The sequence below is a fragment of the Equus quagga genome, chromosome 4 (assembly GCF_021613505.1).
Source record: "Equus quagga isolate Etosha38 chromosome 4, UCLA_HA_Equagga_1.0, whole genome shotgun sequence".
In the NCBI taxonomy this organism is placed as follows: domain Eukaryota; kingdom Metazoa; phylum Chordata; class Mammalia; order Perissodactyla; family Equidae; genus Equus; species Equus quagga.
In genome coordinates, this window is record NC_060270.1 from 30,567,362 (window position 1) to 30,586,976 (window position 19,615).

A 19,615-nucleotide genomic window follows, 5' to 3' on the forward strand; every position below is an offset into this window, starting at 1 on the left:
GCAAATGATAATTACATTCTTATTTATTAATTTTGTTACATGGTTATAATTATTTATGGTGTCATGTTTTTATTGCCATACAGTGTAACACAGAGGATAAAAGAGGAGCTCTGGAAATAAATTACATGGATTACATTTGAACTCTGCTAATTCCTAACTGGGTGACCTTGATTAAGCAACTTAACCCCTCTGTGTCCCAGTTTCTTCATTTGTTAAAATGAGGATAACGACAGAGCTTACCTCATAGAGTTGTTATAAAGATTCAGTGTGTCAATAATTGCAGTGCACTTAGAGCTGCGCAGGCTCACATTAGTTATATCAAAATTTCTTGTCAAAATAGACATTCTCCAAAACATTGATAATTTCTCTACTTGGGCAATAAAGATACCACCCTTAATCTGTGTCATAAAGAAGAATTAAATCTATTGTCTTTCCTATTTTGAAAGATAACCAAAACCAGACAAACATATAACACACAGTAATTCAGTTGTTGAACTCTTGAATAAAGCACCATAAATGAATTTGCTGTACAAAGGAATTCACAAATTATTAGAAAGTAATTGTTTATATTGCTTTTGCCAACCTATGTTAACTGACAACCTGGCAGAGAAAAGTAAATGGAAGTCCAGCTACTGTATGGGACAGAATTCACAGAGAAGAGGTCTTCTGCTTGTCAATCTGGCTGTGTCAGAGCCCACTGAGCTCATAGTCACCAAGCTTTGAGTCAGGGGCCTGATCTCAGAGCAGGATGATGTATGAGCAGAGCTGGGCTCCTTTGTGTTCCCAACAGACAAGGACATTGACAATATTCCACTAATGAAAATTTTGTTTGCCATTACAATGTCAAGGTTAATCATTCATTTCAAGTAGACTTCCAGCCTTCGTTAAATACATTATGTCCAGGAGTGAATGATGGTGTGTATGAATCACAAGGTAAGTTTTCCTGTTTGGGAACGTCTGAATTTTAGAGTAGGGACTTGATTTAAATGGATATTTTAATGACGGCATGCTCAGTCTAACACTTTACGTTATTATCACATCTTCTTTGAGCTCTGCAGCAGCCCAGTTGGATCAGTACTGCTAGTGTCATTACCATTGATCTATTTTGCAGATGTGGTTTAGCGATTGAATAACTTGTCCAGTAGCATACAGCTAGTGAGTGATTAAGACAAAAGCCCAATTAGAACATGATGTTACGAACTGTAAGCTTGTTGAGGGCAGGGAGAATATAGAGGTGTGTAGAGTTCCCCTTGGTAACGGAAACAGAGCCTCGGATGCAATCTGTGCTCAGTTCAAGGTGTCAGGTGAATGGCTGCAATAGTCCTAATAGTTTGATTTGGGAGTTGGAAGACTTGGCCTATGAATAAGGGAAAGACTATTCAACGTTCTGTGTTTTTTTCCTTTTGAAATATGAAGATGATTAAGACTGTGCATGTTTTATTTGTTTGACTGGAGGTCAGAAGTATAAATATAACTATGTATTTATCTTTTCAGTGTGTATCTGACAACTTTCTCCAAAGTAATTAAAACTGCTTCCACCCATGATGTCTTCAGAATTACAAAGGGAAATTCTCAAGTTGTTCAAAGAAAGATAGCTAAAAATCAAGATGTTGTTACCCATGAGATAGTGCCACTTAAAATAACCTGATTGCTTTACCTAAATCATCAGTAGGTTGATTTAATCTCATTCCTGACCCCAAAATGCAAAGATCCTGGAAGTGTCCTAGTAACTGCGGAGGAAGATTTAGGAGATTTAGTGGTGAGGTAGGAAGGTTATGAACTTCTGAAAATCAAAAAATTAACTTAAGTATTGCTTCTGATCTCAACAGCTGTGTGAGACTTCGCACGTTTTCCTATACTTACCTCTTCTCATTGGAGAAATGGAGTCAATGATGCTGATGATGACTTACAGGGATAAACAGCTAAAAAGCACTCTGACAATAGCTGCAGGATTGCAAAGGAAAAAATAAGGTCTTTGTTGTCTAATTAAATCAAAAACATCCCATTCTTTTAATAGAGATCTAAAGACAGGTATAATGTTGCTGTCGGAAAGCTGACATTTATTGTTTTCGTTTTGTTCCTCAAATGCTTAACTTGATGCTGTCATGTCAAGACAGAGGGGAGTACTTCAAACAGCATTTGCTATCTTCTTTTTTTCTCTTCTCCGTCACCTTCTTCTAGCCTATGGTGCTACATTTGTTAGTTACCTTCTGCATCAAAATACCATCAGCCGTGGCCGAGTGGTTAAGTTCATGCACTCCACTTCGGCGGCCTAGGGTTTCGCAGCTTTGGATCCTGGGTGCAGACATGGCACCGCTCACAAGCCATGGTGAGGCAGCATTCCACATAGCACAACCAGAAGGACCCACAACTAGAATATACAGCTATGTACTGGAGGGCTTTGGGGAGAAGAAGAAGAAGAAAAAAAAGATTGGCAACAGATGTTAGCTCAGGTGCCAATCTTTAAAAAGAAAAACCTTCATTTCTCATGAACCCACAGAAAAAAATCAACACACTCAAAGATTAAAGAACACACCTTCTCTTTCCAGGCCTTTTTTTGGGCAGAAGACTGCAATTTCAGAGAAATGTGCTACATTTTGAGAGTCTTGGGTTTATTTCTCCCTTCTAGTATTATCTACACTTTATATATATATGAAACTTTCAAACTTTGACAACTGAAAGACTTGGTAAAAACTCAAATTCCTGTGATGTACTCATTGAGATTTCTGCTTCACGTTCTGAGAAACCATCAGGAATCTGCATTTTCAAAAAGCATCTTAGAAGAATATCAAGCATTTTCTTAAAAAAAAACAAAACAACACTGTCATCATCTCTTTTACTCATTTGGCATTTTCCAGTTTTCCAAATGCTTGCACATACATATTCAGTTCTGTGAGGTAGATGGGAATGATTATGCCCATTTTGAGGATAAGAGGCTCAAATTTAGCAGTGATTTCCTCAGGGCCTCACTGTACACCCTCCCTCTTGCCCATTTCTCTGAATTCCTTGCCTTAGCTGAACTTTTTCTTTCTGAGTGTTGAACTGCAAAAGGCAAGGAGCCCTCAAAGCCAGCCAGTACTATCTGTGCCTACCTTGCTCCAGAACGAGACAAGTCTTCTGGTAGCCAAGGAAGGAAAATAGCTGTATCTGTGGAATGTGAACATTTCCCTAATTGATAGTGTTACCAATTGATCTGAAGTAATTCTTCTTTTCCCATCCAGATGCACTTTTGAAAATGTATTTGGCTGGCTTCACTTTTGAAGAAGAAGTGTGTGTGTGTGTGTGTGTGTGTATCTTTTTCACCTGTCTTGTTCTGTATTCTTAGAAACCCAAGTTCACTGTCCTTATTCAGCTACACTGAACTGCTGCAGGAGATATGTGCTCTCCCCTCTCAGGGCACCGGGCCTATTTAATCCTCCTCCCATCTGTCTGCCCCAGAAGCCCCTGTCTGCCTGTGTTATGCCCAGGGCCACCATGAAAGGTCCAGGCCCCCCAACACAATTGGGTCGTTTGACACAGTGCCTGCTCTAAACAACCTCACAGGCCTCCATCCTGCCCATTGCCTAAGTGATTTTCTGCTAGGCCCACAGGTTTGTGCCCACATCTGGAGAATTCCTGGGGCTGCTCCAGGTCCCACATCTATTTTCAGTCGCTTCCAGGGCCTGCATGTTCCTTGACCTTTATTAGGCTCTTTCCAACATGCACCTGTCTCTGCTTGGAAATTGTGCATTTAATCTTTTGGCACTGCCCTTGATGCTTAGCCAGGTGTCTGTGACGGGGAGGGATTAGGGATATTTGCAGACAAGTTGAAGACAGACAGTGAGTATAACTAATAGCCACTTCAGACCTTAACATGAATGGAAGGTGATCACTCCTTTGAGATTTCCAAAATCTTTCATGCCGCATTTTAACTTGGGTGACATTATCTCCTCTGCTGAGTTCTCTGTAAAATCCAGCTGTCATCACCAGCACTCCTGGAGACCTGACTGCACTCCAGAGCTGGTTGTTGACTGCCCTTGCCCACAGTCACCCTCCTACCCCACCTCCATTCTTCTCTCTGTGCGAGGTACTCACTTGGTCCCTCATGTTGGCCTGCTTTGCAGCTTTCTGGATAGAACCAAGAAATCTGGGTTCCAAGGATGCAGAAACACTTTTTCCTGTTCCAAAATGAGCTGAAGGTGGGGGCCAACATGAGGGCCCAAGAGGTCATTGTTACTTTCTCCGGTGTCCACTGCCTTCCTTCCTAAACAGAGAATTCCAAGTGCTCCAGCTTATTGGAGACAGGGTGGACCGCGTTCTCGCAGCTCCCCCACCGCTAACCCTTTCTTTGTGCCCCGCCTTCTCTGTGCACCCAGGGTCCTTTAACCGCCGGGCCGGTGGTTTTCTCTTGGGGGAGGGACAGGACAGAACGGACCCGAGCTGCAGTTCCTTTGCTCTGCCTCTGAGAATTTCTCATCCAAACCTCAATCACGTAGGATTGCGTAGAGAGGAGAAAAGGGGAGAGACAGAAGACAGAGAAGGGGGAGAGGGGTGACAGGAGGGAGGCAGGAGAAGAGTCTGGGAACAGAGGGCGTGAGGGAGGGGAGGAGGACCCGCGCGCGCTGCGCCGCTCTGCGCTCCGGGAGCCCGGCCCCCAGCCTGGCCCCACCTGGGCGCTCTCGAGCTCTCGGCGGGGTGGGCGAGCAGTGCAGGAGGTACTCCGCGGCCGCCGGCTCTTCATCCCACCCGCCGTCTGGGTGGCGGTCTTCCCTGCCTGGAGTTTCCTGCGGAGCTAGCGCTCCAGCCGAGCGAGGCGGCCAGGCGGCGGCAGCTCGGCGCGCCCAGAGCCTCAGCTTATGAATGGGACTCTGCCCTGAGCGCCCCTTCTGGGGCGGCTGGGGGCGCCCCGCCAGCCCGCGGCTCTGAGTGGCCACCCGCGCAGCAAGTTGGGCGAGTTGGCTGCAACCCGCACCTGCTTCCTGGCCCCGGCCCCAGGGTCTGCGTCCGGCCCCGGGGGCCCCGGTTGCGCGCTCGGCTGCCTCCTGCCGTCGCCCCCGGCGGCCTCGGGGCCCCGCCTGCGCCCCCGGCGCCAGACCATGGTGGGCAGCTCCGGCCAGGAGCCGCAGCCGCCTCGAGCCCACGTCGCCCGCAGCCAGCCCCCGCCCCACCTGAGCCGACGCGCGGGGGTTCGCAGCGCGCGGGTCACTTCCTTCCTCGGCCGGGATGGGCGGCGCGGGACCGAGTAATCGGCCTCGCGTCCGGCCGGTAATCCCCATCTGATCTGCTGCCTGTGAGCTGCCGACTGCCGGGCCGCGCGAGCTTGGGGGCCCGGGCAGCGCGGCGATGACCTGATCCCGAGCCTTTCAGGGCGCCCCCTCCTTCCCTCCTTTCCTCGCTCCGTCTGAGCCTGTGCGGAGACCGGCTCGGTGCGGCGGCCCGGGCGGACCATGGCGGGGAGCTCCAGTTAAAGGCGTGTGGGCGCCGAGCTGGAGAGGACACCTTCGGCATCGCTGCCTTTTGAGGGGGCTTATTTAAACTACTGAGTCATTCCAGATTTAGGATTCCCTAAATAATCACCAACTGTGCCGTCTTGTGCCAGAAAGCAAGCGGAAAGAGAAAGAGCGCCCGCTCTTGGGACCCCACGTATCCCCGGCGCTCGCCTCTCGCGGGTTTCTCCCGGAGGGGTGCTTGGTCCTCGAGGATCTCCCTCCCTCCCTCCCTCCTTCCTTCCCCGTCCCTCCTTCCCTCCCCCCTCCCTCGCCTCCCGCTCTCTTTGCAGCGCTGCCGGCCGGCGGGGAGTCGCGCGCACCGCAGCTGGAAACAGCTGCCCCCGCCCCGCTCCCCTACCCCGACTCCGGCTAACCGCTCCCACTTCGCGCCTCTCGGAATTCCAGAACTCGGGCGGCCAGCCCCTGGAGAACCGCAGCCGGTGCGATGCATTCCGTAGACCTTACCCAGCCGGGACGAACCTCCTAATCTCCAGAACTGCGGGCCGCAGGGAGTTAAATTGCTGCCTTCCTCTCCTTCTCTCTTGCGGTTGGTGGCTTGTTTTCTAAAGGAACGTTTTATTCACTTTTTAGTAATTTCTACCGGGGTCACGCTACCCGCCTCGGTCCAGACTCTGCTTTGTAAACGGGTTTTATATGTATATATGTGTAGATATACTTTGGACACCTTACAACGCTTGCGCCTCTCCAACAGGGGCACGGCTTGTTGTTTTGGAAAGCCTTCTTCCCCTTCCACTTGGTACTCCGATCGCAGTGTGACCAAACTCCCCACTGCCCCTTGGACGCGGATCGCCTCGGGGTGCAAGTTTGGGGTGCAAGAGTCTAGTTAACAGGAAGGCCTGGGACCGCCCCGCCCCCGCCGCCAGCGGTTGGGGAAGTTTACATCTGGATTTTCACACATTTTGTCGCCACTGCCCAGACTCTGACTAACCTTGTGGGCGCCAGGTTTTCGGTACTGCAGCCTCCTCAAATATTAGCACTGCCTCCCCGCGTCTGCCCTGTCCCTCCCGGCCGCCGAGGTCCTGCCCTCGCCCCGGCGGAGTGCGATCCCGAGGGCGCAGTGGAACCCGGGGCCTGGGGCCCACGCTGAGCAGCTATGGCTGCGGCGATAGCCAGCTCCTTGATCCGGCAGAAGCGACAGGCGAGGGAGTCCAACAGCGACCGGGTGTCGGCCTCCAAGCGCCGCTCCAGCCCCAGCAAAGACGGGCGCTCCCTGTGCGAGAGGCACGTCCTCGGGGTATTCAGCAAAGTGCGCTTCTGCAGCGGCCGCAAGAGGCCAGTGAGGCGGAGACCAGGTCAGTAGAAGCCCAGACGGTGGGCTCCCCAGAGGCTGATACCCTCCTCCCCTTCCGCAAAGCACCTGGGGGCACTGATGGATGGGAACCAGGATCCCTCTCTTCCATTCTGGCACCCCTTTTCCCTTAATTTCCAGACATCTCTCTCTCTCTCTCAGTTACCCTCTGTCAGTTAATAGCTTCTTGTCCCATATTCAGAAAAACACTTTATACCTTGATGAATCCATGGTTTGACTAGGATGAGAGGTACATGATAGATGTTCCTGGTCCCACATAGCCTGTATAGTCCTTGAGGGCAGTGACCACCTCATTCTCTCTCTCTTTTTCATCCATCCATCTATCCATCCATCCATCCATCCATCCATCCATCCACCTATCCATCCAACCATCCAATGCTTATACTGCCTACTAAGGACCTAAATATAAGCCTTCCTCCCTGTATCTCTCATAAAATTTAGCATAGTTCTTGACACATAGTAGACACCAGATGAACTTAAACATATTCTTTTTTTCTAACTCTTCCTCCAACAACACATGATCTTGCATCTTTCAGACATTCTAATTTCTCACCTCCCTATTTTCCTACCTGTCCTTTCACACACACCTTCTTTTCCTATTCTCTTCTTTCAACCACTCTCATGGTTTCCTAGAGCTCTTCTCATTAACTTTTCTGTCCTATTATTCCTATCATTTGCACACTCACACTTACTTTTGGGATGTTAAGGGTGCAACATAGTATCTGCAATTTGGCCTCAGAAAGTGTAAAGAAAACTTCAGATTGATCAGAGATTTTCTTGGCATGGTCTTTCTGCAGCTGATTCTCTTCTTTGGCCCCAAACTCAAATGGTTGGTCTTTCATGTGTCTCTATTTACAAAAGGAAATTGGATACCTTGAGTTTCAGAGTGATTAATTCCCAGCTCAGGCCAAGCCAGCTTGAGAGAATGAAAGAAGCATTGCCTAGGTCTGTGTTGCCACCAGCCTTTATTGATCCTCTGGGTGTGGTCCACGGAATTATGTGCAATCTGTAGATATTCTGTGCTTACTGTGGATGACTGAAAGGAAATACTGTCTAGAAAGAAAGCTTGCTCTGTGATCAGTTGGCTGGTTTAGGTTAGCTCCTAGCAACTCTGTAATGTTCTCCTAGGTTCCAGGAGTGGGGCATATGGGCTGGTGTCATTGGCTTAAGGAAACTGTTTGGAAAGTCTGGATGAGCGGAGCCAAAATTAGTGTAGAAATTTGGGTTTAAGTCTTGCAAAGAAGTCATCTCATCTCATCTGTCTATTGGGTTTTCATGACATTATTCACTCCATAATGGGCTCATTTTATTATTCTGTGATGTTGATAAAATAGTAAATTTCAGGAGTAAACAAAAATGACTATGATTCCCAAGGCAGGAGCTACGAAAGTCTCTGTTATTTTACATCCAATTAATATAGTCTGTTTATTTCATAAAGTGAAGATTTATGCAAAAACTAGAATTATCTCTGGGTAGTAAATGATTCATATTAGGGGAAATAAAATCCCTTGTATTGCTGTGCTGGGGTCCTTTGGGGGCCATCTTCTCTTAGGGTTTATGTGGTCTGCAAGGAACTTCAAGGCTCTGAATTCAGTGTGATACTTCTGTCTCAATCTCTGAAGTATATTCTTGCAGCCTAGTTGGGATAATTATATGATGTCTGTGAACAGATCTTACTCAGCCTTCTCAGTTAAAAACAAGGTAATAAAAATGATAAGTGGATTATATTTGTGAATGGATAAGGTAAACTCAGCTGATCTTTGTCGAAGTTGATTTGGAGATGAGCAATTTCTTGGCTTAATTTTGCATGGGAAAATCACTTCCTGTGGCCCTTTCTTTAGCATCTCATTGCAAAATAGAGAATTTGAGGAAATTGCTGAGTTTATTGTTTTCTTCAGTGTTCATTTAATCTGCTTCTCTTTTTTGTCTGCTTAGTGTACATCTTGGCAGACAGAATCCTGACTGGTGACTTCCTTTAGCTAAAGTGTCACAGTAATAATCTGGCAGAGAGATGACGTGACCTGTTAAGATGTGCCTAGTGTGCAGGCAACATGCGTGTGTCTGTACACCATGGACTTCAGTTAGTTTTGAAGCTTAGTGTAGAAAAATGGGAGTGTGGGGCGCAGTAAAGCTTTTTGGGAAGGTGATAGTGTGCTGTTATCGTTACTAACAAAGCCAAATAATTAATCTGTTGATTTGCTGTCAGCAACCATGATTCACATAGCATGGGATGAGCCTATTTATAGAGAGATGGCACCTTCCACATCTCAATCCCAGAGACAATTCTTGAGCTCGATTGGGAAGAAGTTGCTAAACACCAAAAAGAAAAACTAGTTGAGAGAATCTGTTTTATAAGCTCTTGGATGTTATGTTCACTTGATGGGTGAGTTATTCTTGAAATCGCTAGCCCTTCTAAGCCGTGTCCTTGTGAACGACAAACTGAGTTGCAAAGGGTAAAGCAGTGAAATGGAATAACTTGTCCTGATAAAGAATTTCCACTCTGAATTTCTCTCTTTGAGACATACGTTCCACTGACCAGGGTTTCCAGGGGTAGTGAGGCTGAGACAGTGAAGCTAAGCCAAGTGTTGGATGGGAAAGGCTATGGTTGTGTTTCTGATTTCAGGGCTGACACATTGAGTGTCTCCCAATCTCTTGTCTCAGCTCACCAAGTTCTGATGTGTATAATGTTGAAACTTTATAAACACGGTGGGAATACTGAAATTACATGGAAAAAGTATCAGGTTTCAAAATCATGATATTGCAGAATGAAAACGTGAGAAGTGGCAAAGCAAGACCTCACATCACACAGTTCCCGGGACACAGTGCACATTCGATGCTTTGTGAATGCCATCCCTGGAGCCCAGTGTGATGGCTTACCCTTGGACTGTGCAGCACAATCTTTACTTAGATGAGAAATCCGAGAGTCAGAGCAAGTTGGTGGTTTATACAAGGTTGCACAGCTTGCTTGTTGCAAAACTGGGACTAGAACTAGATCCAGCTGATTTTTCTTGCCTGTGCTCTTCACAGCACAACACTGACAAAAGTAGTATGACGAATTGGGTGTCCTCTGTCAAATGGTGGAATTAATTTTGTGGATTATTTATTTTTACCATTAGGGATTGCTATTGCTATTATTCTTATTTTGTAATTAGAACAGGAGGAGGGTAGAGTAGAGGTGGTAACTGGTAGAAGGATGCTTAGGCTGTCAGGCGATTGGAGTTCTAACAGGACCATCCTAGAACTAGCATGCACGATAGAAGCAAATCCAATAGTGAAGCCGTACAGACAGCATAGGGATAGTCAGCCCCTAGGCACTGTGTGGGCTGTATCTCTTTGGAAATGAAACATTGGAGACCTTGAACTGGCAAGTTGACTGAGGTCATTGAACCATAAAAAAGCCTTTAGAACATTTCTGTCTGTGCACTTTCTAATAAAGAGAGGAACATTCTTCTGGTCATTATTGAGTCATTATTTATGTGTGAAATATCTGTATTAGCCAGGCCTGCTAGTGTGTTTGCTTAAATGTTGACGTCGCTCAAATTGCTGTATCTAAGCTATGAGTACATCCATGTGAATTACGTGCTTTATTCATTTCCAACACTGTTTACTTTTGAGTAGAAACACTGTACAAATGATTGCACTGCAAATTATGTATGTTTTGACTGAGAAGTTACTGCAGGTAATGGAGAGCATTCAGAAGCAAGAGAGGAAGGGTGTTCATAGAATCTTGGAATGTTGGAGCGGCCATGAACCTTGGAGGTCATCAGTATCCGTCCTTCATTTTTCAAACGAGAACCTCTCTGGAAAGTACAGAGTAACCACATGAGCCTAGATCTATGTATTTGAAGTTCTTTTGTGTTTTTATTATTTTTCTATATGGTTTAATTCCTTCCCTCAAACCAGAGCATTAAAAACAGTCAGCAATCAGGAAAAGTTTCTCACCTAAAATCATTAGATATTTCTTGTAACTTAAGTATTTGGCGTTATATGCCCCCCCCTTTTTAAAGATAGTGTAATATATTTACACTGAGTGAATAAAATACATCAAAGAAGGGATTATAATTTTACTAAGTTTTGTTGATTTTCGTTGTCTTATTTTTCTGAGTCCTTGTTTCTGCTGTTATGAAAATTGTGGCTATTCAAAATGTTTTAGTATTCTTCCAAACTGTTTTGGTAGATGTATAGTATTTAATAGCACACTCGTTCAACATTTTACTATCAAATATCCTTTTGCATATACGAAGGAAACATCACAGAAATCAGAAACTTAAAGAAGAAAACTGATAAAAAAGGGAAAATAATACTTCATCATGTGACCTATGGAATATAAATTAGATTTTTATAAATTGAAATAATTTTGGTCAATATATAGATCAAGAGTAGATTCATACGACAGGTGATGTTTTATATTTATAGCAAGTACTTTTATTGTATTTTCTCTTTTAAAAGTATGACTCATGTCTGAACTACAAAATCAGCCTAATTAAATGATATTTGCCTTGATGTGCGTTAAAAAAAACACAAGATTTTCTCTTCAGAACTCACCCTAGGGTTTAAACTGATGTTTTGTGCGTGTGTGTTTTTTTTAATCCTATTTTCTCTACAGCAGTGCATTCTCATCAACAAATTGTGTTTCCATTGTAAGAACATTCTAAAATAGCAGGTGCTGTGATCTCTTGATTTCTTTCATCCCACAGAGATCTCATCAAGCCATAACTCAGGATTACATCTTCAAAGTTTTAATGAAGTCAATATTCTTGAACAGAATTAGAAAACAATTTGCAGGAAATGAGGCAGTCTGTATTTGGGAAAGCAATAGGATTATTTTGGAAGATCTTTAGAAACTAGAGCTTTGTTTTATAAAATTATATTCAGAAAAAAAAAAATACTGGGCTTACCAGTAGAGCACCACATTGCTTTTCTTCTTGGTGAGAGCATATTTATGCATAGATATTATGGCATTGATTTGGTTTGGGAAATTTGTTAATAGTGATTAATTTTTTCTTCTCTCTTCCTTGAGTGCTTTGTCATAATGTATATTTGCTATGACTTTTCCTTCTGGAATTATTATAGATCCTATGAGAACTCACAAAAACAGCCTTATTGGACATAAGGGAGCCAGTTAATACAGTACTACGTTTTGGATTCTATCTAATGGCCTACATGGAACTACAGAGCTTTACTTGTCGTCCAAAGAAAGATGCACCGCATCTAAAGGGGTTTGATTCTGACGCCACCTTCTAAGTATCTTTTTTTTTTCTTAAAGATTGGCACCTGAGCTAACATCCGTTGCCAATCTTCTTTGTTTTTTTTTCTTCTTCTCCCCAGAGCCCCCCCCAGTACATAGTTGTATATTCTAGTTGTGACTGCCTCTGGTTCTGCTATGTGAGATGCCACCTCACCATGGCCTGATGAATGGTGTGTAGGTCCGCGCTCAGGATCTGAACCAGCGAAACCCTGGGCCACCAAAGTGGAGCATGTGAACCTAACCACTCAGCCACAGGGCCAGCCCCCTAAGTATCTTTGAGAAGGAGGAGTCTTAGATGCAAAAAGTCTATAAGTTAATCAGCATAATAATAACAGCTAACTTGACTGTGTGACTTTGGGATTTATAGTTTCTTCACAACTTTTGGCCCTGTTATTCTTTATAGCAATCCACTGACATAGGTGACCCTTTCTTTGAAATAAAAAAACTAAGCTTCAAAATGGCTGAGAAACTTGTTCAGATTCATGGAGTCAGGAAGTGGCTAAGCTGTCACATGACTCCCCAGCCCCCACACTGCAGATCCTCTGTGTTTATCTTCCACCATGTTGGGCTAAGAAGGCTGAATCTGAATAACTCAATTTGATATGACCCTGGGAAACTCTTGTGGCGGGGGTGGGGGGGCGGGACGTGATGAAGAGTTCAAGGAAGTGTGGAGTGTGATGACTCGTTTGCTTTGCCCTGTGTGTGATCTAGAGCCTCTCGGGGGATCTCTAGTGAGGAGGAGGGAAGTGGAAAGGCTGGCGGAGGTCTGCCTGGTGGTGCTCTGCGGGCCGGTGCTGAAGGAGCGGTCCTGCAGCTCTGTTGTTATGATGTGCTGGTCCCAGCTCCTGGCTGGGCTCTCCCTCTGTGCGTGCCAGGAGCCTCGGAGGTATCAAGGGGTGCCACTTGGGACTTGTAAGGACCTGCTGGGAGACGTGGGTCCAGAGGGGCTGACTTTCTTGACTGTAAACATAAACAATTGCTTTAGATGTTTTCGAAGGTAAAGAGGTTAGTACCAAGGTCAGGAGAGCCCTATAGAACTAAATAGTCTTTGAATTTGAATTCTGAATATATTTTTTTTGTAAGGACGTTAGGTAAGTTTCTTAATATATTTGAGCCTCAGTTTGCAGATTTGTAAAATGAAGATATTATCTCCAGCATTTGGTCAAGAAATGTGTCTCTGAGGAAGTCCTTTAAGCTGAATTCTGAAAGATGAGGCAGACAAAGAGGGAGGGAAGAATGTTCAAGGCAGAAGAGAGCAACTGGCTTGAAGATTGAGGCGAGAGGGAGTTCTGTCCTTTTGCAGAAGTGGAAGTGTAGCTGGGACAACGAGAGCAAGGGGTGCAGATGACGTGCAAAGCTTGGCAGGGGCTGAGTTGTGCAGGGCCTTGAAAACCCTCGGAAGGAGTTTGTTTTTTTGTCTTTTTTTGAGGAAGATTAGCCCTGAGCTAATTGCTGCCAATCCTCCTCTTTTCGCTGAGGAAGACTGGCCCTGAGCTAAGATCCATGCCCATCTTCCTCTACTTTTATATGTGGGATGCCTACCACAGCATGGCTTGCCAAGCGGTGCCATGTCTGCACTGAGGATCTGAACCGGTGAACCCTGGGCTGCCGAAGCGGAACGTGAGCACTTAACCGCTGTGCCGCTAGGCCGGCCCCAGGAGTTTCTATTTTAATCTAGGATCCAAAGAAGAGTCAGAAGTTGGGGGTGATATAATGTGACTTGCATATTTCAATGGACAGTCTGGCTTTGGAGAGGAGAGTGAAAGCTAAGGAATCCTAAGTTGGCCAGGGCATCAGTGGGGCCAGCGGTTCTGAGTGTGGTGCAGAGGCCCTGGGGGTGCCTTGAAAACCTTTTGGTGGGTCCACAAGTTCAAAACTATTTTCATAATAATATTTCTTAATAATAATAATAATTTACCTTGTTCATTCATTCTATCAGTGTCCAGTGGAGTTTTCCAGAGATTATTGGATCTATCTACAATCATCTGAAAAGGCTATTAAAATTTTCCTCCCTTTTCAACCACATATCTGTGTGAGGCCAGGTTATCTCTGTTTACTTCAATCACAACAACATAGTGCAAGAGATTAAATGCAGAAGCAGCTTTGAGAATCCAGCTGATTTTTATTAAGCCAGACATTAAAGAGATTTGCAAACATGTAAACTGCTTTTTTTTTTTTTTTTTTTGGTAAGAAAGACTGGCCCTGAGCTAACATCTGTTGCCAGTCCTCCTCCATTTTGCATGTAGGATGCCACTGCAGCATGACTTGACAAGTGGTGTAGATTCACACCTGGGATCCAAACCCATGAAACCCGGGCTGCCAAAGCAGAGTGCACAAATTTAACCACTATGCCATTCAACTGCTTTTTCACTCATTTTTGTTTGTTTGTTTTGGAAAATATAGTTATATTTCATTAAAACATGCTATTTATATTAGTATTTAGTGGGTTATTTGTTTTTATTTATCTATTTATTTTTTTGGCAAGGAAGATTGGCCCCGAGCTAACATCTGTTGCCAATCTTCCTCTATTTCTTGTACGTGAGATGCCACCACATCATGGCTTGAGGAATGGTGTGTAGGTCCACACTTGGGATCCAAGCCCACAAACCCCAGGCTGCCAAAGCAGAGCATGTGATCTTAACCATGATGCTACTGAGATGGCCCCAATTATTTTAAATAAATAAATATTTGAAAAATTTTGTTGTAATTTCCAAACACAGTAAACATTGAAAATATGAACCACATAAGCAAAAGCTCTTTGCGATATTCAATAATTTTTAGGAGTGTAAAAGGGTCCCGAGACCAAAAATTTTGAGCACCACTGGTCTGGGCTATACATAATGTTGATGTGAAACGTTATGGCAGTGGCCTTGGATATGAAAGGAGTAGGTGGAGGTAGAATGAGCATACCTGATAATAGGTGGATATGAGTCAAGAGAGAGTAAGGTGCTGGATGATTCCTGGCTGAACAATTCACATGTGAATGGCACCTTTGCCGAGATGGAGGAAATCTGATGGAGAAGCAGGGCTAATATGGGTCAAATAATATAATTCCAAACTGTGAAGCGCTGTAGAATGCTAAGTTGAAAAAATTGGGGAATGGTATTATTTATTGTTTGATAGTTTTACAATATGATGAAGATCGTGACTACCCATCTATTTAAGGCTATCTACTTTTTTCTTGAACTCTCAAGGAAACCTTTTAGAATACTCACCTTCCACTATTGATCTAAGAGTTACTACTTTGCAAGGGCAATCTTAGAAGGGAGAGAAAAATATTAAACAAAGTAAAAAACCTTAATAGTTCTTCTAATCTTTTAAAATTGAAAAACAATATTTGGTATCTAACAGGCTTTCGAACACATTTGACCTGGTTCAGTCCTGCACATGATATGGCTTTTATCTGTGTCGCACTGAGATGGATTTCATAGGTGAGTCGGGGCCAAGTTCACTGGTCTTTGTGTACTCAAGTGACTTTGAAAAGACTAACTTTGTAAAATTCTCCTTATTTGTCTGCCTATTGTTAGTCATTTGATGAGTTTGTGGTATTTATACCTCCCCTGGCTCCCTGCTTCTAACCATACTTCTGGTTAATGTCTCTTAATTGGAGTTTAAATGTCTACAGTCTTTTCATAATGACTTTTCAGGGCTCACTAGAGAAGGCCCTAAGGCCTAAAGACCAAACTTGATTCCTTAGAGGAGGAGAATGACATGGGACAAATAGAATCACAAAATGTTAGAGTTTAGAGATTATATAGGCCAGCGGTTCTCAGCCCTAGCTGCAAAATTAAATCAACTGGGAGCTTTTAAAATGTGCTCATGCTACACACCCAGAGAATGTGGTTTCATGTGGCCACTCTGGGGTTCAGACATCCGACATCAGTCATCAGTTTTGTTTGTTTGTTTTTAACGTCCTACGTGATTCTGATGTGCAACCAGTGTTGAGAACCACTGACCTGTTCCAGTCCCATCGTTTCGTACCTTGTGAGCTTAAACAAAAAATACTTATTTTATTCACTAATGCCTTTACAAACACATTCATGATACCTAGAAACTGTGTACACCCAATTTTAATTATAATGATCATCCTTTCCTTTGTCTTATTGTTGAATCTTACAAGTGTTTAATGGCATCCAAAACCTGAGCTGCGTTATGTGATATGTTTGTGTGCCTCATCTTCCTGACTAGCGTGTGAGTTCCTCAGGACAGGACCTTGGCCCTGATCCTCCCTAGATTCTCGGTGCCTAGCATCCTGCCTGTGTCACTGCAGCTCCTCCGTCTCTGTTAACTAACTGAGGAAATGGCATAGTGACTCATTGAGTCTTTCCTTTACAGCAAGCCTCAGAGAAAGAGGGATTCTTAGGTTCGTGTCTCTAGTTCCCGTACAGGGATGCTGAGGTCTAGCAAGCCTGGGGCTTCTCAAGTTCACAAGACTAATTCAAAGTAGATTCTGAGTTTGAACTCAGGTTTGTTTTTCCTAGTCTACTTTTCTTTCCACTCCGCCAGCACTAGAAATGAACCTTAGTTTCTTTCTTTGAAAAACAAGAAAACTATATCAAAGGTTATCTAAGGGCCTTTTTAGCTTGAAAAGTCATTAACTACCTCCCCTCCGCCCAGGAGAAATACTCATGACTGGGGACCTGAAATACTCATTTGCTCTTACTTACACAGGAAGTATCAAAACTATTTTCCTAGTGTGCTGTTTAGGATGTTCCTAACTGCATCCCATGTTTTAATTACTTGTATTGTGCTTTTAAACATATCTTTGTTTAAAATATCAGTCTTTATTTCTTTTGGCCCCAATTTAGGCCTGTTCTGTCCCTTCAAGGATTAGGAATTAAATCGTGTGCTGCAGCGTTTTAGACTTTTTTAAACCTAAGGTCGAAGGGGGGATTGAAACGAAGTGTGAAAGAGATTCAGGAGAGAAAAACTCTGAACTTGGATAAGTTATTGTAAAAATAAAAAATAAAAATTTCCAGAAGATATATTTTTTATTGCTACTGGTGACTTAAACATTTTATTTTAATTTTGGGAATTTGAAAGATGACCCAGATCACCTTCATAGTGTCCTAGAATCAGATAATACTCCTCACATAATTAAGAACCAGGGACAAAATTTAAATAAGTACTGAAAGTAGGGATCCATATTCAAAGTGCCTGGTTAGAATAAGTGTTAGATACTCTTTTTAGACAAATAGCTCTAGCTGAGCTGTCCACATAATATCCATCCCATATGCAACATTATGTTGGGGAGAAGACTTTAAGAGAGGACAGCTACTCAAACATCACCTAAAGAGGCTGGAACAGAAAAGATTGGTCAATGTCTGAATAAGTAATAAAAAATGATGGAAAATAAGGAGGATCTCAAATTCAAGGAAACGCAAGTTTCTCACTATGAAGAGAGTAAAAGCTGCGTTGGTGTCATGGTTTATTGCTTCAAAAGAGGACTGCAGTGGATTTTTGCAACCAGAGTGTAGTCATGAGGTGAAGGCTAAGTGGCATATGATATGATGGTCCAGGTGCTCAGAATTCTAGGAAAAGAAGTCACATTGATAGAAACCCAGGCTTCTTCTGTAATCCTCTTCACGTGGGATATCCCTCTGAGAGATTGGAGATTTACTTTCCCTTTGGAACAGTAGAGAGGGTTCCTGTTTGCCTCCCTGCTGAGTCTGTCTTTCCCCAACAGGCCTCAGGGCCATTATCCTTTGCAGCTTTTACTCAGGCAAAGTAGTTTGTAGCATCCTGGCTGGGCTGCCTCCACATTCTGCAGCTCTGGATCCTAAGAGGTCTGCCTACTCTTTCCTCTCCACCTACAGGTCGTGCGAAAAGCAGCCCCAAGAAGGAAACTTACTTTGAAATCATGTTTTTCCTAGTGTTTCCGCAAAATTACCTTCTTTGAGATATTCCTTAGCTGCATTTCTGAATTACTACTTGGCTTCTTGAGTTAGAGTTCCATTCATTTTGGTTCTGCTAAGGGGAGCACCATCTTTGTTGGAAACCTGAAGATGGAGGTTCCATGGCCCTCTTGTTACTTTCACCTAAACCACAGTCCTGCCCTTTCTTTCTCATGCTAAGCAACCACATTCACTCTGCAGCTTGTTTCCCTGGAGCTGATGGGTGAAGGCTGGAGAGCTGGAAGCTTCATGCACCTTGGTTCATTGTTTGAATCCAGGCAATGTCTGAAATTTGGATTAAAAACTCTTATTAGAATTGGTACTTTGTTTAAGACTTTGTCTCATGCTATTCCATGTCTGTGCTTGAGGATGAGTATCTATGACATCAGCCTTGGGAGGTCTACCTAGTTGGGGATATGACTTAAAGTGTTGGTGAGTTTGAACTGGAAAATATCAGAGCTCATTACAATCACCCACCTTATGGAAGATGGAAATGAGACTCTGAAGGGGTAAATTAGGTCATACAACTATGAAAGGCAGAGCAAGCACTGACACTAAGCATAAGCCCATGGCTTACTGCCACACCATAGCTGTCTCCTGTGGGACATTTCCCAATGCTGGTAGCAAAATCTATTCACCTGTTCTTTGTCTTGAGCAATTTAAATGTAGGCAGTTGCTTTTAAATATCTATAGTCAAGTAATATTGCCATGCACCTATCGAATGTCTGTCTATCATGTCCTTGGGAAGGGGTCACAGCAATAATGAGGAAGTCCCCGTTCTTTTCCTGTGGGGCAATACATAAGTAGGCTTTGTTTACTCTAGCCAGATTTGTACTACTGTGTTCCAAGTTGTGGTTTTGCTGTGTTCTTTTGGACAGTTTCTCCTTTAATGGCTATATTTCAAGAAAAATAACAATAATTCCTTAACTTAAAAAAAATTAGCCAAAACCTGTCTTTTAAAAATGCACATGTGGGTTCAAGGCCTGGCTGAGAGCATACTGTTTTATTATACGTATTGTCATCATGAATAGGCTGCACAATCAAGGTTCTTTCTCCACCCCTCCTCACACAGTGCTCTAGCCAACCCCAACCCTGTTGACGTTCAGAGAACATTTACTGTGTCTATCCATTTTCAGTTCCTTTGGTTTATAGTTATTTCCATGGGGGATGCCATTAACCTCCACACTTATCTTTTACTTACCTAGACACAGCCCCTCACTTATCCACTCTGCTGCAGTCCTGCCCATTGTTTGAAGCCTAGCTCAATTCCCATCTCTTCTGCCAGATCTTCTCAGATCCTCCCAGGTGAAATGAATCACCGCCTGCCTAGGCTTCATTTGGCTTTGTCCCTGTATTGTTGTCTGCAGTTCAGTCTGTCTTGTTTTATAATTACTCTACAAGTACCTGTCTCTGCTTTTGGAGGGTGAGTTCCTACAGGAAAAGGACCCTATCATTTCCATGTTCTCTCCATAGTAGGTGGTCAGAAATAACTCATCAAAAGGAAAAGAGTTCTTTTGGTGATTAATGTGCTCATGACATCAGTACTAGTCAGGCTCCAAGGGAATTTCTGTACAAATGTGAAAATGCTGAACAAGAAAAGGAATTAGTATTTAAGGCAAGTATTAATTTCCTTTGGTTTGATGTTAAAATACAAAAAAATCATTAATCGATTTTC

At 43.7% G+C, this 19,615-nt stretch overlaps 1 protein-coding gene across 2 annotated transcripts in view; it reads left to right on the top strand.

Annotated features, from left to right (window-relative positions):
• The window catches only part of FGF12 (fibroblast growth factor 12), a 502,428-nt gene that overhangs the window by 261,290 nt on the left and 221,523 nt on the right, over positions 1-19,615 (top strand). Inside the window, exon 1 of one of the 2 annotated variants that reach the window (XM_046659305.1) lies at positions 6,527-6,781. The exons of the other annotated variant lie outside the window; for it this stretch is intronic. Within the exon in view, the coding sequence (XP_046515261.1) occupies positions 6,583-6,781 (199 nt within the window). The 5' untranslated portion in view covers positions 6,527-6,582. Of the gene's footprint in view, positions 1-6,526; positions 6,782-19,615 lie in introns of those variants that run through there. 2 annotated transcript variants of the gene reach the window in all.